Source organism: Pelobates fuscus, chromosome 7, assembly GCF_036172605.1.
Source record: "Pelobates fuscus isolate aPelFus1 chromosome 7, aPelFus1.pri, whole genome shotgun sequence".
NCBI classification, from domain to species: Eukaryota; Metazoa; Chordata; class Amphibia; order Anura; family Pelobatidae; genus Pelobates; species Pelobates fuscus.
The window spans coordinates 166,034,765-166,060,832 of record NC_086323.1 but is presented as its reverse complement, the minus strand read 5'-3'; the positions used below and the strand labels follow the sequence as shown (position 1 = coordinate 166,060,832).

The 26,068-nt window shown below is 40.3% G+C and overlaps 1 protein-coding gene across 1 annotated transcript in view; it reads left to right on the top strand.

The window, feature by feature from the left end:
- CACNA2D3 (calcium voltage-gated channel auxiliary subunit alpha2delta 3) overlaps nucleotides 1-26,068 on the top strand; it is an 868,261-nt gene that overhangs the window by 781,861 nt on the left and 60,332 nt on the right. Inside the window, exon 31 of the mRNA XM_063428162.1 lies at nucleotides 6,277-6,347. Coding sequence (XP_063284232.1) covers nucleotides 6,277-6,347 — 71 coding nt within the window. The remainder of the gene's footprint in view (nucleotides 1-6,276; nucleotides 6,348-26,068) is intronic.

Below are 26,068 nucleotides of genomic sequence, written 5' to 3'. Positions count from 1 at the left end.
AAAAATACACGTAAACTATATAGCATTCAAATAAAACTCTAAAACACATATCAAACCATATTAAAATATATCAAACTAAAAAAAAATTAAAGTAAAGGTCAGATTCATGATATAAACCCCATACAATTATTATTTCTATTAGTGCATGTGTCATTTAACCCCTTAAGGACACATGACATGTGTGACATGTCATGATTCCCTTTTATTCCAGAAGTTTGGTCCTTAAGGGGTTAAATGAACAATTATCAGAAATAAACCTCAAATGTACATAGATATCTAACTGGCATAGCAAACACACTGTTTTAACACATACACAGTGTCAATTTGTCCGTCAATACTAGTCGCTACTAGTTACCAGCTGTTGTTAATGGTGACAGCTTACAGCAGCTATTGACCAATAAGATTTGAAACGAGTCCTCTGTAATTATTCAACATTTCAATCCAGAACTCTAGGACATATGACTATACGGGGGCAAACTTTGATCATGTGGGTTAAACGATATATGCATTAGCACTAATGTGCAGGGCATGGTTTGTAAAATAAGTACAGCACAGCGCGCATGCAGCAACGGATCTTTGTGATGGCTGCACATTTCACGAACATCTACGGTGCCAAGATTTGCTTTCAACTGCTATAAAGTAAAACACTGTATAACACCTGTCTATAAAGCATTTTTAATTATAGCTGGTGGTGCATTTTACCTATTAGTTTGATTAACTATATTTGGCATTATGTTGCTCAATTAGCTTAATTCATGTTGTTAAAACAACCTCTTCACATGAAAAGCCCATAAAACGGAACGATTTAACATGTTCTTGCCAACTTGCACACACCCACATATTTTGGAAAGTGATCTAAGTTCTTTTGTGGCAAAAAGATAATTCTAGCTCTTTGGAATCTGAAATGTCTCATGTTAGTTTCAGCCTATAGGGGTTGATGTCTGTAATTTCTCAAAAGAATAACTAAGGTCAGGCATGTACCTTTTTATATCACAGGAATTCACACTATACAAAAAAACTGGTACTGATTTAATGTGAAGGGCAAAACATACATTCATTATTACGTCCTGACTGTGGAATGTAGTTTAGCATATTTAACTTGGAAATGTATACTTTGAAATATCAAATATAAGTGCATGCCAATAAATATAATATATTTGAAGTATATAACAATATTAACCACTTAAGGACCACATGACGGTCTATGCCATTGTATAGTGCAGGGTTTTGATGCCCAGTGATGGCATAGACTGTCATGCCATAAAAATACCAATACAAATACTGCTGATACCAAGGAACCCCGGGTACAAATACCAATACAAATACTGCTGATACCAAGGAACCCCGGGTATTGATTGATATCTAGGGGTTCCATCAATCAGCTAAGGCCAGAATGATTGGCCCCGGACTGACCTATACTCTGTTTGGAGAGATCAAATTGAGCGCTACAAACAGGAATTTAAATGAGGATTTAAATCCCCATTGTTATGACAGGTTGTGAAGAGAAATAAATCCCTGCTCACACCATGAAACACTGCATGTCAGCACTGCATGTAGCCATTTAAATCTATAGACAACACCGCTTAAGCTCAGCCACAGTGATTCTCTCACTAGATATAGTGACCCCGGGATGTGAAAAAAAACTTCCTCCATGCCCCAATGTCATTAGGATTAGTACTGAACTTTGTCAGACCCCAGGATGTGAAAAAAAAACTTCCTCCATGCCCCAATGCCATTATGATTAGTACTGGACTTTGTCAGTTGCCCAGCACTGATCTCAATTTATTGGGCATGTTATATTCATAGTTAAATAGAGACTTGTGTCCATTAAGTTCAGCCTTCCTCACATTAGTTTTTTTGCTCTTGATCCAAAAGAAGGCAAAAAAAAAAACAGTTTGAAACACTTCCAATTTTGCAACAAACTAGGAAAATAATTCCTTCTTGACCCCAGAATGGCAGTCAGATTTATCCTTGGATCAAGAAGCTATTACCCTACATTGAAAAATGATATCCTTGAATATTTTGTTTTTGCAAGTATGCATCTAGTAGCTGTATGAACATCTGAATGGACTCTGATATAACCACTTCTTCAGGCAGAGAATTCCACATACTTATTGTTCTTACAGTAAAAAAAACGTTCCTTTGCCTTAGACAAAATCTTATTTTTTCCAGTCTAAACGCATAACCTTGTGTCCTATGTAAAGTCCGGTTTGTGAATAGATTTCCACACAATGGTTTGTATTGGCCCCAAATATATATATATATATGTATAAAGTTATCATATCCCCTCTCATGCAACGTTTTTCTAAACTAAAGAGGTTTAAATCTGTTAACCTTCTTCATAGCTGATATGTTCCATTCCTTTTAATAATTTTGTAGCCTGCCTGTGCACTTTTTCTAGTGCCATGATATCCTTCTTTAGAACAGGTGCCCAAAATTGCACAGCATATTCAAGATGTGGTCTAACCAGTGATTTATAAAGAGGCAAAATGATATTCTCATCCCGAGAATGAATGCCCTTTTTCATGCATGACAATACCTTACTGGCCTTAGCCACTGCTGATTGACATTGCACATTGTTGCATAGTTTGTTGTATATAACAATTCCCAAGTCCATTTAATGTGTTATTTCTAATTCTCTTCCATTAAGGGTATACGTTGCTTGTGTATTTATGCCGAAGTGCATAACTTTGCATTTTTCAACGTTAAATTTCATCTGCCATTTGAGTGCCCAGTCCCCCAGTCTATCTAAATCCCTCTGCAGCAAAGTAATATCTTGCTCACATTGTATTACTTTACAGAGTTTTGTGTCATCTGCAAACACTGAAACATGACTTTCTTCACGATCATTTATAAACATGTTAAATAGAAGGGGTCCCAGAACAGAACCCTGAGGGACACCATTTGCCACCTCTGTCCAGCTTGAAAATAAACCATTAATGACTATGCTTTGTACTCTATTTTTAATCCAATGTTCTACCAAGAACAAGAATTTTCATCTAGACCGATTTCTTTGAGTTTGAGCACGAATCTATTCTGTGTAACTGTATCAAATGCCTTGGCAAAATCCAAATAGATCACATCCACTGCAACACCCTGACCTATACTTCTACTTACTTCTTCGTAGAATGTAATCAAGTTAGTTTGACACGACCTGTGCTTCATAAAACCATGCTGATTACTGCTGATAACCATGTTCTTCTCAAGGAATTCTATTCAATTTTAAAAATAGAAAGCAATCATACTGAAAATAGTCAGTAGATGGCAGCAACATACCACTCAGTGTTGTCTTCAAATTCCCTTTGCTAATATCAATACTGAAATGAGTAGAGTGAATATTTTGGGATTAAGATTACATTAGAGGTTAAGATTAGGTTAATAATAAATACAAGGTTTGGTATTAGGTTTGTATTTAAAATGGGTTTAGAATTAATTTTACAACTGGGAATAGGTTTCAGATTAGAGTTTGGATTCGGATTAGGTCCAGCAATGGAATCCCTCTGTTGAAATCAGCAAGGCAATTCATCTGCTGATATCAGCAGAGGGAATCCTTCTAACACTACTTATAGAGCTAGTGTTAAGATTAGGATTAAGGTTAAAATTAGGGGTAGGTATAGAATAAGGGTATAGGTTAGTAATAAGATTTAGGGTCTAGTTTAGGATTAAGGATTTAGACTGGGATTAAGATTTATATTGTTACTTTGCAAAGGCATACATATGGGGAATTGTTGTACTCAGGAGATGTTGCTGAGTATTGTCAACATTATTGTATTACAATGGCACATTTGAGATTTAAAGACAAGCAAACAAATACAATTATATGCAAAAATGTAAAAATAAACATGAATACCACAAACTTAGAAAAACAAATCTCCATAAAGCTCAAAATATATAATGTGAGAGTCACCATGGTGTCCACTTTTGCACATGGCATGAATTTATGGAGTTATTTGAATATGTCATCTACTAAAATGCCCCCAAATTCATAGTAGACCTATTTTAATTTGTCAATTGAAAAAAAAAAAAATCCTGCAACAGGTAGGTTATAGATTCAGTTCTGTATTTTCACAAAAACTTGACAAGGGTATACGAAGGGGGTAATTCTGTACTCAGGAGATGCAGCTGAGCACAATTTAGTGATTGTTATTACAGTAACGCATATCAAGTTTCCAAAATAAGCCGCTAAATTGCAATGTGCATGTAAACAAAATGTGAAACTAAAATTATACTATAACATTTTTTTGTGAAATTGGTGCTAAAATTGCTATATACCAAGGCTGAAAAATAGGACAGCGCGTCTAGTGGCTGTCTGAGAGATAATTAACTGCTATTTTAAGGCAGTCTTATCCCTACACTATAAACATTGCACCCAGCCCACTTCAATGATATGAAGTTGTCTGGGTGCCTATAGTGTCTAGTTAAAAAAAAATAAAAAATTAAATGTGTGAATGTTAAAAATCTGAAAAACTATTTTACTATAATATTTAGCAGAGATTGGCTACATAATAAATGTTAGAATACCTTTAGGTAAATAGCTTGTGATGTCTACTTTATATAATTATATACTTTTGTGTGGCAATTTTGTTTTATGTGATGCCTATTAAGCTTACAAGACAAACATTCCATATTCTAAAATCACTCCACATTGAAATTTTATATGACTCCTTGTATGTTGTGACCTGTAATTACCAAAAATGGACTGAAATCCTAGAATATTATATACTCTGTATATCAGGACAAATAATAGATTTTATTTAAAATTACTTACCTTAAGCTGCGCTAATTATGCACACATTATATTTGGCAAAACTGTGACTTTTTTTTTGTTTATTTTCATTATAACAAATACGAATGTATATATGATTGTCACATCAAATTAAAGTCCCTTTTGTCTTTTAAAAAACAGTATATAATATGTAATATTGTCCAGTAAATGAGAAAGATGGGAATTGTGGCTAAACACACACAGGGCAAAAATTGTTTTAGTCCTTAAGTGAAAAACAAATAAATGAAACTTGGTCCTTAAGGGGTTAATGTAATAATGCTTAGGTAATGTACATGATTTTGTGCATTCTCTTCTCTATGTCGTTTTATCCCAATACAACACAAGTTTGGCCTTACTTACCTTCACCTCTGCTCCAGTGTTGGTCATCCCCTGGCTGAAAAAAAAGTATTTTACAGTACACAATCTAAAAAGTCTCTCTAACTAGCACAGAAGGTATTTAATTACATTGACATCGCCATTTATCCTCACAGAACTGGTCTTTGCAAAGTACAAAAAGTGCAAGTTGGTACGGAGTAGGCGCTGCATGTTTTGCAGGGCATACATACAGGTACAGGTTACATACATACATACAGGTTCTATGTAGATGTCTGACTGATGTCTATGTAGATGGTGAAATGCAGAATGTTTTTGACATTCTGATGGTATATAGAGAATCCCAAACATACCACCCAAGAATTTACAAATTCCCATGAGCACTACATGTAATGTAACTTTTCTTATTTATAGTTTCAGTTCTCACTTAATGTATCTATGCATGTATTTTCCTCTCTCTAGTTTATATTTTCTGATAGTACATGCAATATTGCAATATATAGGATACACAAATAATGTAAATTAACTTTTTGTTTTGATTTCCTATGAACCCCCAAAACACCAATCTGCATCTAGCAATGTATTTGACGTATAACAAAAACAATATAATATGCTTAATACATTTTAAAAAAAAAGTTTGTTAATAATTATGTAAACTTTATTTTGTTGTAATTTGTGCACTAGCTAAAGAATGGAATGAAAATCATAATTTTACGCAACTCACTAGAATAATTGTGATGTTCATACTGAGAAATGTGTACACTAACGGGCATCGTTAGGGAACATGCTCTGACTTTCTAAGGAAATATGTTTTATTTTAAGGCAGTTAGTCATAGTTTGAAAAGTTATAGTGTTTGCAGTAGGGAGGATCATATTATGTATCATATTAAATCGGACTGGAGATGCCATTGGTAATCACACAAATAACAACATTAAATACAATTAATATTGACAGCAAGATGACAGCGCTGAGCATTCCTCGTGATTTAAAACTATTTTAATTTAAAACATTGCAAATTAAAGACATTTGATGTCATGCCATCTAAATCATGTTGCCCTAGTTTGTCCTGTGTAATATATCCTTTTCATTTTGTCTTAATCATTCAAGCTCACTAAACGCATTCTCAGTAGTCTTTTTTTTCACTAATTGGATTTCACTTTTATTTTTTTTTATTCAGACTGGAAGCTTTTTTGGTGAAGTTGAAGGCGCAGTGATGAATAAATTGTTAACAATGGGGTCGTTTAAAAGGTAAGATTTCCCCCCCCCCCCCCCCAAAATAGAACAGATATTCTATAGTTTATAATTGTGGCAGTTAATCATAAGGACCCAGATTATATGCTCCACTTTGAGTTTTCTTATTTTATTTAGTGCTAGAGGGTTGTCCTGGTGCCCCACCTGCTCTTAATCTGCCTCTGTTGGCAACAATTCATTTTTCCACTGAAGTTCAACATATGGCCACTGGGTGGAGATGTAGACAGATGGTTACAACGTGTTTTTCCTAAGGCTATTGTGCTTAATTGATTCACGAATATGAATAGTATGGAGTTAATAGTGTATTAGTACTTCTTTGTATGTTATGATATTATTATTTTTATCCTACTCAAACAAATTACCCCTGAATCATATCATTTTCCTGAACTATATTCTGAAGTACAATTAATAGACCTGTTTATAAAACTATTCTAATCGTAATACACGTAATCAGAGGTAACATACTTAGTCGTTGAATATAGATCTAGACCAAAAAAAGATTAGCACTGTTGTTACCATTTTCTATTACTTGAGAATAGTGCTCAGAAGAGCAATGAAAATATTTAAATGTGGAAAACCACGTCTTTTTATCCTGCAGCTGCATGCCGCCATCTTACCTCCCTGCCAATCATTGTTTTAAGCTCTGTCCTTTGTCCTCAGCACTCAGAATATAAGCATAAACGTTAACATTTCTCCTCTTTATTTTCATTGTTTGACCTGTTTTGTCTGAAGTGGATTATGGTGTCATTGGCTAAATCTTTAATATACCGGTAAATCTGAAAGAAAAGCATCTAAAGGATTTACAACGTTTTATCCAACGATGTAAATTCCAAACAAAAGACAAACTATCTACTAAAATGCTAATATCAAAATGGACTTTTGTGTAACAGAGAGACTCGGTGTATAAAATTACACAAAAATTACCTTGACCACAATAAGTACATTTCAAAGGTGATTGTCAAGTGAGATCAAGTAAAGGTAAATTTATTTATTACAGGAAAATTCTTTTGGATTTAATATCAAAGCAGGTAGAATTCAAAGCCAAATATCTGTTAAATACAGAGATTTCTCAACGATTCCCTTGTCCATATTACTTAATAGCAGGCTGTGATATTTGATATAGTCATTTTCAAAATATAAAAATGAAAATCAGATAAAACTAAAATGGAGCAAACAATGGTTGCGTTGTTTTAAAGGGAGTATCTTACCGCAAGAGAGAGGTTATGTATGAATATGGGTGGACGGACGGACAGACAGACCGACCAATAGATAGAGATACATGTAACCTTTTTAAATTCAGTACAACTAGTTGATGCTCTATATAAGGGAAATCAATAGGCAAGCATGTCACTGTCAAATCTGTGACTTATTATAGCATTTCAACTACTCAACAGCCACAGAAATCTGTTCTTCCATAACTTCTGATGAATCTTAACCGTAGTTCTCACACACCTCTAACAACATCTCTTCCTGTCTTTCTTTAACCCCTTAAGGACCAAACTTCTGGAATAAAAAGGAATCATGACATGTCACACGTCATGTGTCCTTAAGGGGTTAAACCTGAAAAACTCTTCACCTGTATAACATCTGTGTACTGTGAGTTTAATTAATAAGGAATGAATGTAGAAACACCTTCCAAATAGTCCTTCAATATGCAGATCTTGTGCTATACTGCAAAATATATTGTTCCGATACCCTATCAAGGAAAACAGGTGCTATTTCTCCCCCCACATGTTCATCCGACCTAGAACACCAACGTAGACACCTATTTTAGCCTTTTGTCTGTATCATGAGCTTGTTTTTGTTACAATAGTAAGGTTAGTGTAAATGATTAGTAGTATGTCTGTGGGCACTGTGAGAAACAATATCCTGCTGGTAGGGGTAGAGGTGTGTGTATGTGAGAATGATTTGCAAAAAAAAAATACTATGCTTGAAGGTAGCTGTGGGTGCTTGCAAGAGATGTGTAAAACAATATCACCAATGTAGGTAGGTGTGTGCCTGCAAGTGCTGTGCCAAATAATTTCATGTAAGTAGGTAGGTGTGTGTGCCTTTAAAAGATGTGCAAAATTATGCCATGCATGTAGGTAGACATGTGTGCCTGTGAGTGATGTGGAGGCTGGTGTGTGTGTGTGCCTGTGAGTAATGTGTGAACCAATATACTACTGGTAGTTTGATTAGTCTGTGAGTGATATTTCATTCTTTGAAAGCAACAATACCAGGAACTGTTAACCATGCAGTAATGGAGTGTAAATAATGTTTATGTGTAAATATTCACAATACAGTCTCACAGGAGCATGCTTGATTTTATAAAGACAGAAGATTAAATTACGGTAGTTCTAAATGACTCTCTGCAAAATAAAAAATATACCCAATCAATAATGTTGAGTGCAGAAAATATAACCATTGCACAAATCAACTGAATATTATTTTTAAAGAAAGTTACAAAATATTTAGTAGACTTGTGTATTTGATTGCAAATTGTCCTGCCACGTATTTCTACTAAACTATGAACTAAATGTTTTTGTAGGTTTTTTTTTTTGTCTTTTTGAAAGTTACCATTTTTGTAGTTTTTTTAAGGACCACTATAGTGCCAGCAAAAGAAACTTGTTTTCCTGGCTCTATAGGGTCTTTGGGTTCCCCCACCCTCAGGGTCCCACTCCCACTGAGCTGAAGGGGGAGGAAGGGGTTAAACACATACCTTTCTCGCTGTGCTCACTCGCCGCTGGGGACTCTCCTCCCTCTTCTGACATCATCCGCCAAATGCGCATGCGCGTCAAGAGCCGCGCGCGCATTCAATCAGTCCATAGGAAAGCATTACTCAATGCTTTCCTATGGACACAAGCGTCTGCTCACTGTGAAAATCACAGTGAGAAGTGCGGAAGCGCCTCAAGCGGCTGTCAATGAGACAGCCACTAGAGGCTGGATTAACCCTAATGTAAACATAGCAGTTTCTCTGAAACTGCTATGTTTACAGCTGCAGGGTTAAAACTAGAGGGACCTGACACCCAGACCACTTCATTGAGCTGAAGTAGTCTGGGTGCCTATAGTGGTCCTTTAATCTAAAATAGTAAAGGTGACTCATCTGCATAAAAGTAAAAAAAACATATTTATAGTACATTTCCACCGACTAAATGGTACATTACAAGACTAGGAAAGCAGTTTTGATAACTTTTTAGTAAACATACATAAATGTATTCTGAAGTACTATATAGTACAAAGGTCAGAATGCAAGACGTTGGTGGCACTTCATGGTAAGATTCTGGTAGAAATAATAATGAGGGATCTGGAATAATTAATTTATCCTTAAAAGGAATACTCCAAGCACATTACCACAACAGCACCCTGTAAAGCTTTATGGTACCAGGAGTGCAATGGCGCTCCTCCATTTTAAGTAGTCAAGCCATTTTAGAATGTTTTAACCTCTTAACTGGGGACCACTGGGCACCGCTCCTTGCCTCTACTACCGATGAATGAGAGTGCGAAGCTTACTGTCTGACCTAGACCATTGCAATTGAGTGCAATTCAGTATCAGCTGGCATCCTCAGGAAATGAGGGAGCACCAAGACACGGCTCTCACCATAACCACTGTAGTATGTTGTAATGTTTATAATGCTTGAAGTGTTCCTTAAAAAAAAAATCAAAAATAATTTGCTAATATCTACATTATTTCAGTCCTTTAATTTGTTTGCAATGTATAAACTACATTTTCAATTTTGCAAGTCAGTTACAGACGCACTACAACTTTCTGTATAGCGAATAGACTCAGTATGAGAATATAATAGATTTTAAATGTATTTGCTTAACCCCTTAAGGACACATGACGTGTGTGACACGTCATGATTCCTTTTTATTCCAGAAGTTTGGTCCTTAAGGGGTTAAAACAGGGTAATAAAAAAGCAAGGGAAAAGGGGTAAAAGCCAAAATAGTTTTTATAACCATCACTGTGTGCAGTCTAACATGGAATCTCCTGCACTATGCATTTATTATATGGTGAGAAAAGAACTCTCATCTCCCCAGTAAGGCGCTGGATTCCTACCAAGCCATCATGCACCAAATTGCTGTACACTGATTTTTCTTGTTATTATGGAAGTTTATTACATGTTTTTCGATTTTGCTTAAGTGACTGGTGTACATATTGTGTTTTTTCTTTTCTTTCTTAGTACAATACGTATCTACACTGTACAAAAATTCCCAGATTTTACTAGTAACATGACGTAAAGTCATGATTTTATTAAAGACACGGAGGCGAGTATTATGCATAACTCTTTCTTTATTTCCTCAGCAGCAAAGATAGAGGAATATAAATATTATCAAAATGAAAGAAAAAACTGTATAGGCACACAGGCAACCAATCACATAACAGAGGAAGTAGCTATATAAGTCCTGTGTCTCCCACAATCCCCCTCTTTCTTGCGAAACCGAAGACCAGGTAAGAAGAACGATATGCCACTTGACTAGAACAGGAAAACGGGAACAATGCGATAACTTCAAGCTAAAAAAGACAGAAAAATATGGTAATTTCCAAACTCGAAACTGCAGACTAACCAAGTACAATCGTCGGGAGTCATAGACAAAAACTGAACTCTGAAAAATGGAAAAATATAATTAATAATCAGTATAAAACTGCATAAGCCATACTTAATGACATAAAGACAGACCAAATTGCAACATACCTGAAGAGTCCAATAGCATCTCACATCTAAGTCCCACACCGGGAGGGTGGGAGGGAATAATACTCGCCTCCGTGTCTTTAATAAAATCATGACTTTACGTCATGTTACTAGTAAAATCTGGGAATTTTATTAAAGACACGGAGGCTCATATTATGCAAGTTCAAAGCTGTGCTATCACCCGAGATGCGATGTGTTCAATTGGTCTGAAATAGAATTCCCGAAAGGTCGATTCTCGAGACCAATCCGCCGCTCGCATAATGTCTTCCAGACGACATCTGACTGTAGATGCTTTCGAGGCCATCGCGCCTCGCACAGAATGAGGCGTAAATACAGAGGTGTCTATACCCACTGAAGATAACAGCCAACGTACCCAGCGTGCCAGGGTAGGTGTTGAAACCGGCCTGTGAGGCGATTTAAAGGATATGAACAGGGCATGCAGTTCGGATGAACGAAGGGATCGGGTAACGTCTAGGTAAGCCTTAAGGCAATCCACCGGACAGAGCGCCGGACAGACTGAAAACCTAGGGTATGTAAACGACTTGGATGCAGACTTAGTCCTCCTGGATATGTCAAAAGTAACACCTTCCGGAGTGAAGGCAATGGCGTCCCAATCTAGGGCCCTGACGTCGGAGACCCTCTTGCAAGAAATCAAACAGAGTAGCATCACTAGTTTGGATGACAATTGCTTGAGAGTCAGTTCCTGGTTAGGGTACCATGATGATAGGAGCTGCAACATCACATTGACATCCCAAAAGGCAGAAAAACGAGGCCGAGGGGGACGAGCAAGGCGAATACTCTTGAGAAGGCGACATACAAAAGAATGCCTGCCGACAGGTGAACCGTCCAACCGCTGCCGGGTCCGGTCTCCAACTGAAGAATTTCGGCAGCTGAGTGTTCAGTCGTGATGCGAATAGATCCATCCTGAATTTCCCCCACAACTTGTCCAGGCTCTGGAACACCGAAGCGTGTAAGCGCCAATCCCCAGAGTCTCTTAATTGTCTGGAATTCCAATCCGCTCCCGAATTGTCCAGACCCGGGATGTGCTCCGCCGTCACTGAGACGTTGTTGTAGAGGCAGAACTGCCAGAAATCTTTTGCTAGAATCGCCAACATCTTGGATTTTGTACCCCCTAGGTGATTTATGTAACGAACCACCAACACGTTGTCCATCTTGAGAAGAACGCAGCAATTCGCCCGTCCTGGAGTAAGGCTGCGGATCGCAAAGGCCCCTTCCAGGAGCTCCAAGCAGTTGATGTGTAACGACTTCTCCATGTCGGACCATCTGCCGCCTGTGGAAGCGTCGCCACAACGAGCACCCTAGCCGTGTAAGCTGGCATCGGACTCTATCACCACATCCGGGATGGAACCGAAAATGGCTCTCCCGTTCCATGCCTCCATGTGTGCCAACCACCACACCAACTCGTCTCTGGACTCCGTGTCCAAGCGTATCTGAGATTCATAGGAGTGACCCAACCGAAGGTGTGACCCTTTGAGCCACTGGAGGGCTCGGTAATGTAGTGGGCCCGGGAAGATCGCCTGAATAGAGGCTGCGAGAAGGCCAATAATTCTCGCCAGTTGCCTAATGGACAAGTCCGAGACACGAAGAGCCCTTCGAATTTCCTTCTGGATGGCTTTTACTTTGGATCCCGGTAAGAATAGAAATTGTTGGACGGAATCCACTTTAAAGCCCAGAAACTCTATGGATTGGGCGGGGTTCAGGACCGACGTGTCCCAGTTGATCAGAAATCCCAACTTTTGCAAAAGGCTGGTCGTCCATTCCAGGTGCAGCAGGAGATCCTCTTTTGATTGGGACAAAATCAAAATGTCGTCCAGGTAAATAATTAGGCGAACCCCCCGGGTTCGGAGGAACGCCACCACAGGCTTCATGAGCTTGGTGAAGCACAAAGGAGCCGAGGAGAGACCGAATGGCAGGCAGGTGAAGCGCCAACGTCGTCCGTGCCATGTGAAATGGAGATAGTCCCTGTATTCTGACGCGATGGGGGCCGTGAAGTAAGCGTCCTTCGGGTCCAACTTGGCCAGCCAGTCCGACTGACGTAGAAGGTCTCTGAGGCAGTGTATACCTTCCATCTGGAAGTGTTGGTAACGGAGGAAAGCGTTGAGAGGCCGAAGATTTATCACAGGGCGAACCCCGCCCCCTTTCTTTGGCACCAGGAACAAATTGCTCGTAAAGCCTCTGGCGGCGAACGGCAATTCCTCTATTGCGCCCTTGGACAACATTTCCCCGACTTCCGCGGAAATCATCTCGTCCTGATCTGGTGGAAGAGACAGCTCCCTGGGGGGATAAAACTGGACAGGCATGGAAACGAACTTCAGATGATATCCCCTTACGCATTGCAGTGCCCAAGCATCTGAGGTTATATCTGCCCACCCTTGGTAAAACAAGGCCAGCCTCCCCGCTACCCGTACCTGAGCGATAGGGGAAGAAAGGGTACTCACCGTAAGGACGTCTGCTGGGAGCGCCACCGCGGGGGTATCTGGAGCCCCAAGCCATGCCCCTGGCTGGAAGGAACCTCTGGCCGCACGGAACGTGCCTCGGAAACGACAGCCGGGTGGACGGTTCCTACTACGCCCGGCCCCTCCGAAAACCTTGGGCGCGAACACGCGTTTCATGTTTGCTTGCGCCTTATCAATCGCCGTAAAGGTCTTTACATAAGAGCCCATGTCCTTAACGAAGGAGGTGCCGAACAGCAAGCCCTCCTCAGTTGGGTCAGGTTCTGCCACTGTCATAGCGGCCAATTTAGGGTCGATCTTTAGGAGGATCGCTTTACGCCTCTCGGAGGACATAGCTGTATTAGCATTCCCCAGCAGGCATATAGCCCGTTGGACCCATCCAATGGCCACGTCCACATCTAAAACTGAGTCTCCAGTTCTGGCGGCGTCGAGAAGCTTGTATAGCTTCGACAGGGGCCTCAAAGTATCCAGGATCTTGTCCTGGCATCCTTTCAGGGAGTGGTCAAGACCCTTCTTGGGTTTCCAGCCCGACTTATTGAGGAACTGGGCAATCTGGGGGTCAATGTCCGGGGTCTTACCGGCTTCGATCGGGAGGGAAGGTCTCGGGCATTCGGCGCGCAGTTCATTGCGGCCTTCTTTGGAAAGTGGGGTGTGAATACGCTTAGCCACATATTGGGCAATATGATCCGGGGGGACCCATTCAGCGGAACGGGGGTGGCGTCGTCCGGGTCAAACAGGGGGTTACCCTGTGGGTCAAAAATCGCTTTGGTATCCCCAGAGGGGTCCAATACTTGGCCTCGGGCCTTGGCAGAGGACCCCGAGAGGGTCACGCCCGTAAGGGGAAAATCCTCGCCAGATACACCCTCATCAAAGGAATCGTATTCCATAATGTCGGCTACGTCCTCCACACTCCGGTCGGTATCCGACCCATCATCCAGGGCTCTAGCCCGTTTCCATAATCTAGCCTTTATAGCCCGGCCAGGGGCTCTTTTGCGCGTGGGGTGCGCGCTATCTGTGACCGCCTCCAGCATGTCAGTCATGGCAGGTAGGATCTGCATCGAGAAGTGGGAGACATGACATTTTTAGACTTGGCCTTTTGCCTTACGGACCCCAGGCACAGTCTGAGCAGGGGAAGGGGACCCCCCACCCAGGGGGGCAGGGGTGGCCAATGCAGGTAATACCATAGAATGCAGGGAGTGGGTAAAGGAGGAGGAGACAGCTCCCATGGCTGAGGCAATAGCCTTCTGCAGGGAAGAAGCCATAGTGGCCTCTAGCAGGGCCTGACATTCTTGAGAGGCCATAGCACCCTCAGCATTCTCCATGTTAAAATCCCCAGAGGGACCTGCAGGCCCATCTTCCCTATCCTGCATACTGGCACAATAGCAGTGAAAAATATAAATGAAAGCAAGTGAAGCAGAGCAGTTATAGGAATGAAGGGTTGATTAACTCACAGCACAGTAGAGAAACCAAAAGGATCAGACCGTTAGTGTGCTCAGGGGGACCCAGAGGGGAATGAGGTGACCGACCGCACGGCAACACAGCAGGCAGGTCGCACGGAAGTCTGCCCAAAATGGCCGGGCACCCGGCGGGGGAAGGGGTGCGTGCACTCTACCCACGCGGGCAGCCCGCAAGCGGGGAGGGGAGTGCAAGCAGCCGCGGCCGTGAAAGAAGAAATGGCTGCGGCAGAAAGGTAACGCCGGCACCCGCGTGAAACACGGGGGGCAGGGGAAGGACCTCCCGGTAAGGGAGAAAAACCCCCCAGGAATCCCTGAAGCACACTAAGGATGTAGGCAAATCAAGTACAGAGGGAACAACAATGCAACTAAGAGCAATGTTGTAAAAACAAATGCAATACCATAAAATGTAAACAGAAATCAGAACAACAGTGTGAGAACAAGAGCAAAACACTTATCTGTCTGAGGAAGCAGCAAAGAAAGAGGTGGATTGTGGGAGACACAGGACTTATATAGTTACTTCTTCTGTTATGTGATTGGTTGCCTGTGTGCCTATACAGTTTTTTCTTTCATTTTGATAATATTTATATTCCTCTATCTTTGCTGCTGAGGAAATAAAGAAATAGTTATGCATAATACTCGCCTCCGTGTCTTTAATAAAATCTAAATGTATGTGGGAATAAGCTTCCTGCATTCACAACAAAAATCTGTTCCTAATTATGTAAGCTTGGTGATTTACAATTGTGTATACAATTTTTATTGGTTGTTTTAGCAAAGCTGTTCCTCTTGCCAGTTAATCTTTTAATGCTAATAGCAAAATATTTTTTTTTCAGTTATTACTTTATAATAATGTAAGATGATATTTTCCACATAATATCCACAGGTATCAATATATTTTGTATTCAAATTAATAAGGAGTCTTCACATCAGGATAGCATATCTTTACATTTTGTTCATTAAACTAGCTATTGCTCATATTTTTTATTTCAATATATGCTTCTATTTTTTCCTTTGTGTTTTGATTAGACACTTAAGGACCAAATATTATCTTATGCAGTCATTATAATGTGGTCCCTAAAGACCTCATGACCAAGTGCCGGTAGCTTTGTACATGTTTGAAGTCAATAAGTGAGTGGGACACTTGGGAATATGATTATTTAAAGAACAGATTGCTCTGTTGGCATAGACTAGGGTTTCCCAATTACTGTTTCCCTTGGAACCCTTTGACATGGTATAGCAAAACTTTGGAACCCCCCCAAAACAAAATGTGTGCCATAGAGTAGCGCAGCGCAAACCTGAGCAGAGTGTAATGTTCTCTTTTGCTGGCAAATTCTTTTTCTATCTGGTTTAATTGTTGACAATTGTATTCGCATGTCTGCAGTTGTGTCAAGTCGATTTCGATACTTTGTTTTTGTTGCAGAGTAGAGTGAGAATCCAGTTTCACATAAGTACGAACTTTGATTGCCCGCTTGGACAATTCTGGGTATTCTTCGCATAAATCACCCAAAAAAGCAATAAGAGAAACTTCTTTAAATTTTTGGCTTAGTTGACTGTCAGAAGTTATATCGATCAGATTCTCAAAATCTACATCAGAAAAATTGGCCGGCTTGTCTTTTATGAATGGGTTTTGAACCATCAAGAATGGAACATACTGATTAACCCCTTAACGCCGTTACGGCGTTCCATGCCGTCGCGCTTTAAATGGGCTTTAAAGCCGTTGCGGCGGCATGGAACGCCGTAACGGCTGCAGCCCCCAGGAGCCAGCAACTACTCACCTCCGCCGCGATCCTCTTCTGGGGGGCTGCCTGATAGCCCAGGCAGCCCCCCTCCGGCAAATGAGGCCCCCGGGGGCCATGTGATTGCTCTCAAAGAGCGATCACATGGCCCCCTATAGCTGGCTATGGATCTGCCAGCAGGGGGGCTGTCTGAAATATCAGACAGTCCCCCTGCTGGTAGGTAGTGTAAAAAAAAAAATATTAAACATATTATAAAATAAATTAAATGCATTTTTATATATATAATATATGTATATATATTATATATATAATATATGTATATATATTATATATATAATATATATATACATATTATATATATGTAACGTCATACAAAGTGTATTTTAATACTAATATAAGTATTATATATATATACGTATAATTAAAATAATAAATAAATAAAATAATAAAAGAAATAAAATATTGAAACAAAATGTAATATAAATTATATATCCATATGTAATTTCATTCTAACTGTATTTTGTTATTAATATATATATAGGTAACAAAATACACTTAGAATGACATTCTATATATATCTATCTATATATAAAATACAAATAACCGCAAATATATATATATATATAGATGAATACATATAATTACATAAAAGATTACATTAGTATACACGTAGAATTTAAATACATATGTATGTATATATATTAAAATTCTACATGTATATTTAAGTAATCTTTTAACATAATTATGTGATTTGATTAATTAAAATTTGATTGACATGCCTGACAACACAGGGAGAAAGTGCAGAGAATTTAATTCACAAGCACTATATTTGACCCTGTAACTCTCCAAGACACCATGAAACCTGTACATAGGGGGTACTGTTTTACTCGGGAGACTTCGCTGAACTCAAATATTAGTGTTTCAAACTGGTAAATTGTATTACAATGATGATATTTTAAGTAAAAGTGGAGTTTTTTGCATTTTTTACAAACGAACGGCACTTTTATGGTCTATATTATTGTTGTAATATGTTTTACTGTTTTAAAACACTAATATTTGTGTTTAGTGAAGTCTACCAAGAATAACAGTACCCCCAATGTACAGGTTTTGGGTGTTTTGGAAAGTTAGAGAGTCACATATAAGGCTTGCATTTCATTTTTTTCACATTGAAATTTGTCAGATTAGTTATGTTGCCTTTGAGAGCGTATGGTAGCCCAGGAGTGAGAATTACCCCCATGATGGCATACCATTTGCAAAAGTAGACAACCCGAGGTATTGCTAGTGGGGTATGTCCAGTCTTTCTTAGTAGCCACTTAATCACAAACACTGGCCAAATATTCGTTTTTTGCTTTTTTCACACAAAAACAAATATGAACGCTAACTTCGGCCAGTGTTTGTGACTAAGTGGCTACTAAAAAAGACTAAACATACCCCACTTTCAATACCTTGGGTTGTCTACTTTTTCAAATGGTATGCCATTATGGGGGTAATTCTCTTTCCTGGGCTACCACACCGTCTCAAAGGTAACATTACTAATCTGGCAAATTTCTATTTGAAAATGGAACGTTCTATATTTGACCCTGTAACTTTCCAAAACACCATAAAACCTGTTAATGGGGGGTACTGTTGTACTCGTGAGACATCACTGATTACAAATATGTGCATTTTTCTGCAGTAAAACCTAACAGTATTATGACATTCACAGCTAAAATGGCAGACGGAAATACAAATTTAAAAAAAAATCTTATTTTCTCACATTTTTTACAATTTTATTCATAATAAATTATGTTCCATATATGAATAGTTATTGATAAATTAAAGCCCTGTTTCTCCTGAACAAAACGATATATAATAAGTGTGGGTGCACTTAATGTGACAGCGGTGAATTACGGTTGAACAGACATATAGCGCAAATTCCAGTTTTGTTTACGTTTTGTTTTGATCAGAACGTGCACTATTGACTCCGTCCTGAAGGGGTTAATAGATGTGATTAAATGGCGAAGATGATCTACAATGTCATTGCAAATTTCATCTTCAAGTTCAATTCCTGATTCTTCAAGAAAATCCTTAAGTGTTGGCAAAGAGTTCAAATTATTTTGCTCAACAGATGAGGTCCAAAACTGCAGTTTACGAGACAGCGGAAATATTTTATCTCTTGCATTAAAAATATTAGTGTTTTGTCCTTGGAGTGATAAACAAATGTCATTTAATTTTGTCAATATGTCTGCAAGATATGCTACTTTGGATAACCACAAAGTGTTTGTTAATTGATCAAATAATCCATATTTATGATCCTGGAAATATGCAAACAACTTTTGACGCAATTCAAACATTCTAACAAGGACTTTAACTTGTGATAGCCAACTGACATTGATACCGGAGAAACTGACGGAAGCCAAGCACAGAGAGATGGACACAGGTTTCTTCAGGAAGGAAGAGATTCTTTATTGGATCACCGATCGGGACTCAGAGGGACTAGCGTCACCAAAATAGCACAAGTTCTGAGCCCCGGACAATAGTGCAGGCTCCTTATATAGGCACATAACTCCTCCCATATTAAGCTCCACCCGCACATTCTCTTGACCAATCAATACAAATAAGAATTAACTTCCTGCTTGACCGCATGGCTTGTCCAGCACAATGGAGGAGGGGAATACTACATCCTGTATTCTTGCACATGCTCCGTACACTACTGATCGTATCTTGCCTCGTGCAACCAACTGATCGATACGTCAGCATATGCACGTACACATGCCACGTGGTAATCTCGGCCTACTAAATTTATTTTTACCGAGATTCCACCACATTCCCCCCTTTGATGCCTCTTGATATTTCACAATTACTTGAGGCATCACTTAACCTTGGTTTGCATACACCGCAAGTTACCTTGAACCAGACCAGACTTATGATGTGAATCTTCAACACTCATCTTCCTGCATTGGTTCTCCCTGATCTAGAGCCTTATACTTATAAATCGCCATTATCTGTGCAGCAGCCTTCCTCTCTGCTATATTTTCTATCAGGCTTTGCACAGACCTAACTACTAAGGGTATAAGACACGGCAGGAGTAGACACAACATTAAAATCAGTAGGACCCCACCTACCACTGCCTTAAGCCCTCCAAACCACTCATACCAGCTACCAAACCAACTACTTGGATTATACCCTTTCCATACCTGAGTAGGCACATGCGCTAGTTTAACCATATGGCTAGTAAGCTCAGCTATTGCTTGCCCTTCGTCATCTATTTGAAGACAGCAATTGCTCAGGTTAAACTTCCCACATACACCTCCCTCTACTGCCAAAAGGTAATCCAAGGCTAATCTATTTTGGTAAACTGCCGTCCTCATCCTGGTATTATGCTTCGCTAGAAGATTGAGCGCTTGTGATGTTTCGTTAGTAATAATCTCAACCACCGCCTGTAATCTTATAATACGGTTGAGCATATAAATAGGGGTTCTATAACCAAAGGTACCATCTTCTGCCCACGTGGCTGGCCCATAATAATCTATGATACGCTGGGGAGGCCATTCATCATCTTCCCAGGCGCCTATCTCTATGGGTCCCCTTTTCTTCCTATGATTCACATCATACACTTTAACACCTAAAGTCTCACCTGTTTCAATCGGTAACAAGAAGAAGGATGGTTTGAGCATACCCAACACACATGCCCCTTCCCAGTCCTGTGGCAACTCCGAATAGGCTTTCTTACCACAGATCCAGTACAAATTTGCTGGGGCTCTCCAGGTAGATGTGATGGATAAATCAAACCACACATCCTTTAAATTGGCGTATCTAGCAAACGGGTTAGATGGTTCTGAGACATTTGAAGCCGACCACCAAGTTGTATTCTTTGTATCATCATCATAAGCTTTTTGCCCTAGACAAGTTAATTCTCCTACAGAAGTATTATACATTATTCCTTTCCTTGCTATGCAAACATAACCTATGATGGAGGTCTTTAATCTCCACTCAGATTTACCTCTAACACTCATATGATAATCGGCTTGTGTAGATATTAGTTGGTCAACTGCCTCAGAACCGGACATTACCTCCTTTGCTTCCCAAGGCCATTGGTCTCCCATGTTAGTACCTCCACACACATAGCAGTTGGTAACATTAAGACTACCGGCAATACTTTCAGCTAAGTCAATGAACAGGTTTTTAGCATTATGGGGGATCTTATTATCTATACTCATCTCTTCATAAAAGGAATGGTATACTTGATGAGTTTGGGAGGATACCGTATCAGTCTCTATCCCTATAAACAATACTGTCCCAGGATCTAAACCCGTCCCATATATTTGAAACCCAAATAAATTGCCATATTTGTCTAAGAACTTATCGGGGTTATTTATAAGTATATGGATGGGATTGCATTCCATAGACTTACAATATGGGCTGGTAGGCAACTTAGTCACTATCATGTCTTTATCTACTGTCTGTCCCCAAGTCGCCCACCCCACACAAGACCAATATGGGCAAAAGTTATAGTCTTTATTCGGGCATCTAGGACTCACATATTTATTTTTACTACTGGGACAAATATATTTATCATTAGACCCATACGTCCTCTCCCATCTAAGATCCCCACATACATTCCACGGCTTTCTACCACTTGATATCGCCTTACACGCATCAAATAGCAGAACACCCGAAGAATGTACGGATTCTAACACCGTCTTATTAATTAGGGTCCCCTGAGGATCTCCATTCCTGAGAGTCAACCAAATTGTACGGGGTTGATACTCTGGACTGAAGCACTTAGGTTCTCCTACTCCTAAATGGCACACACTATAGTCTATACACTGCGTGCAGAATTATTAGGCAAATGAGTATTTTGACCACATCATCCTCTTTATGCATGTTGTCTTACTCCAAGCCTACTCCAAGCCTCGAAAGCCTACTACCAATTAAGCATATTAGGTGATGTGCATCTCTGTAATGAGAAGGGGTGTGGTCTAATGACATCAACACCCTATATCAGGTGTGCATAATTATTAGGCAACCTCCTTTCCTTTGGCAAAATGGGTCAAAAGAAGGACTTGACAGGCTCAGAAAAATTAAAAATAGTGAGATATCTTGCAGAGGGATGCAGCACTCTTAAAATTGCAAAGCTTCTGAAGCGTGATCATCGAACAATCAAGCATTTCATTCAAAATAGTCAACAGGGTCGCAAGAAGCGTGTGGAGAAAGCAAGGCGCAAAATAACTGCCCATGAACTGAGAAAAGTCAAGCGTGCAGCTGCCAAGATGCCACTTGCCACCAGTCTGGCCATATTTCAGAGCTGCAACATCACTGGAGTGCCCGAAAGCACAAGGTGTGCAATACTCAGAGACATGGCCAAGGTAAGAAAGGCTGAAAGACGACCACCACTGAACAAGACACACAAGCTGAAACGTCAAGACTGGGCCAAGAAATATCTCAAGACTGATTTTTCTAAGGTTTTATGGACTGATGAAATGAGAGTGAGTCTTGATGGGCCAGATGGATGGATTGGTAAAGGGCAGAGAGCTCCAGTCTGACTCAGACGCCAGCAAGGTGGAGGTGGAGTACTGGTTTGGGCTGGTATCATCAAAGATGAGCTTGTGGGGCCTTTTCGGGTTGAGGATGGAGTCAAGCTCAACTCCCAGTTTCTGGAAGACACCTTCTTCAAGCAGTGGTACAGGAAGAAGTCTGCATCCTTCAAGAAAAACATGATTTTCATGCAGGACAATGCTCCATCACACGCGTCCAAGTACTCCACAGCGTGGCTGGCAAGAAAGGGTATAAAAGAAGAAAATCTAATGACATGGCCTCCTTGTTCACCTGATCTGAACCCCATTGAGAACCTGTGGTCCATCATCAAATGTGAGATTTACAAGGAGGGAAAACAGTACACCTCTCTGAACAGTGTCTGGGAGGCTGTGGTTGCTGCTGCACGCAATGTTGATGGTGAACAGATCAAAACACTGACAGAATCCATGGATGGCAGGCTTTTGAGTGTCCTTGCAAAGAAAGGTGGCTATATTGGTCACTGATTTCTTTTTGTTATGTTTTTAAATGTCAGAAATGTATATTTGTGAATGTTGAGATGTTATATTGGTTTCACTGGTAAAAATAAATAATTGAAATGGGTATATATTTGTTTTTTGTTAAGTTGCCTAATAATTATGCACAGTAATAGTCACCTGCACACACAGATATCCCCCTAAAATAGCTCAAACTAAAAACAAACTAAAAACTACTTCCAAAAATATTCAGCTTTGATATTAATGAGTTTTTTGGGTTCATTGAGAACATGGTTGTTGTTCAATAATAAAATTAATCCTCAAAAATACAACTTGCCTAATAATTCTGCACTCCCTGTATTTAGGTATCTACATCTCGATACATCTCCTTTACACTCGTATTGTGAATGCCAAATTAGGGTTTGGGAAATATGGTTACCTGTTCTTGTAGTCTTAATGCATACCTCACAGCTAGGAGTGTCGGTACCTCTACCTTCCTGAATATAAAAATACACATAAATAAACACTATCATCAACACATCTTTCGCCGTCATCCTCAGTCTTCGTCCGTGCGAAGGCACCTCAGCTTCCAGGATGTGAGGGCTGCAGGGAATGGAGTTCTGCTCGTCTTCACAGGAGTCCCTTCGAGACTTTCCCTGGCTTATACACTATATGTCGGTGAGCGGACAGGCTTTATTATGGCCGTCTAAAACACTCACTTCACCAAATCCCTGTAACAATAACATTTGTAATCCACAAAAGTTCCTCGTTACTCCGACTGAGTAGTGCGTTTTAACCGGATCCTGCAGGGATTCTCTGGATCTGCTGTAACTTGCCAAGAATCGACTGCTGCTGGTTTAACCCTGGAGTGATGTATCCACGTAGTCACTTCGGCTACTTTTATCGCTGTAGGGGTAGACAAAAGAACAACATAAGGACCTCTCCACTTGGGCCCTAACGGTACATTATTCCACTCTTTAATCCACACTTGATCTCCTGGATGATAACTATGAACAGGGGGATAAATATTCACAGGTAATCTATCTTGTACCCATTTCTGTACCTCCTCCATAGTCTTACCCAACTCTACAACCTGCTGCCGGGTAATTCCTTCTCCCAACTGACTCAAGTCCCCCCTTAAGTTACCAAGTACGGGAGGTGGTCGCCCATACATGATTTCAAAAGGAGAGAGGCCCATCCTTCTGGTAGGGGTACTGCGGATTCGCAATAAAGCTATGGGTAAGAGAACGTTCCACTTAAGTTGGGTTTCCTGACACATTTTAGCCAACTGATTCTTAATAGTTCTATTCATTCTCTCTACCTTACCAGAACTCTGGGGTCTATATGCTGTATGAAGCCTCCACTTTATACCAAGCATATGAGTCAGTTGTTGTAGGCACTGATGAACAAAAGCTGGACCATTGTCCGATCCTATAGAACAGGGTAGTCCATATCGGGGTATTATTTCTCGTAGCAGGAATCTCACAACTTCTCCTGCTTTCTCTGTACGAGTAGGACATGCTTCTACCCAGCCTGAATAGGTGCACACAATTACCAGCAGGTAACGATGTCCACCCGATTTAGGCATCACTGTAAAGTCAATTTGTAAATCGGACATGGGGAGTCCCCCCATAAACTGGACTCCTGGTGGCTTTACTGGTCCTTGTCTTGCATTATTTTTAGCACACGTTACACATCTTCGTACAATGGCCTGAGTCAAGTTGGACAATCTTGGTATGTAGAAATGTTTTCTGAGAGATTCTTCTGTGCTGTCTCTCCCAGAATGTGTCCCGTTGTGATAATTTTGGACAATTTCTACCGCTAGTGATGCTGGTATGACTATTCTTCCATCTTCTAGCTGATACCACTTGTTCTCCAAATACTTTCCTGGTTCAGTCTTTAACCACTCCTCTTCTTGAGCTGTATAAACTGGAGTCCATTGGGACAGTGGAGTTGGTATAAGAGCAGCTATATGCCCCACATACTCCTGTCTTCCTGATTCAGCAGCACGCTTGGCTGCACTATCTGCCATCCGATTTCCCTTGGTTACATCACCATCTCCTCTCAGATGCGCTCGACAATGTATGATACCGACTTCTTTTGGCTCCCACACTGCTTCCAATAGTTGTAGGATTTCAGCTGCGTACTTGATTTCTTTGCCTTCTGAATTCAGTAGTCCTCTTTCTTTATACAAAGCTCCGTGGGCATGAGTGGTTAAAAACGCATATTTGGAGTCCGTGTAGATGTTCACTCTTAAACCTTCAGCCAATTGTAACGCTCGTGTCAGTGCTATCAATTCTGCCTTTTGTGCTGATGTTCCTTTCGCCAGTGGCCGAGCTTCTATCACCTTGTCTATTGTTGTCACTGCATATCCTGCATAGCGGATCCCTTCTTTCACATAACTACTGCCGTCGGTATAATATTGAACATCGGGGTTCTGGATGGGAAAATCACGAAGATCTGGTCTACTTGAGAATACTTCATCCATTACTTCCAAACAATCATGTTGACTTTCAGTAGGTTGTGGCAAAAGGGTAGCTGGATTTAAGGTGTTTACAGTCTCTAAATGCACTCTGGGGTTTTCACACAACATTGCTTGATACTTGGTCATACGGCTGTTACTAAACCAATGATTTCCTTTGTAATCCAACAACGTCTGTACTGCATGTGGGACTCGTACATAAAGTTCTTGACCCAGAGTGAGTTTGTCAGCTTCAGCTACTAGCAGGGCGGCTGCAGCTACGACAAGGTGGAAGTCCGCTGGCCACTGCATCCAATTGCTTAGACATGTAGGCAACAGGTCTTTGCCATGATCCCAAGTACTGTGTCAATACTCCCACAGCCATTCTTCTTTGCTCATGTACATACAGGTAGAATGGTCGTGTGTGATCAGGTAGACCTAATGCTGGGGCACTCATCAAAGCCTTCTTCACATCTTCAAATGCCGTTTGCTGTTCTTGGGTCCATAAGAAGGGGTCGTGCTCTGTACCTTTGATAGCTGCGTACAGAGGTTTTGCCAGTATCGCGTAGCTGGGAATCCATATCCTACAGAAGCCTGCTGCCCCCAAGAATTCTCGCACTTGTCTTCTATTCTTGGGTATCGGTATTTGGCACACAGCTTCTTTTCTCTCTGGCCCCATAATTCTTTGACCTTCAGAGATATGGAATCCCAGATATTTGACAGTTGGCAAACACAACTGAGCCTTCTTTCTAGACACCTTGTATCCTGCCTTCCATAGAATGTGTAGTAGATCGTGCGTTGCTTGCTGACAGATTTCTTTTGTAACTGCTGCTATCAACAAGTCATCTACATACTGTAACAATACACACTCTCCTGGGATGGACTCGAAATCCAGTAGATCTTGACTTAGAGCTGAACCAAATAGGGTAGGTG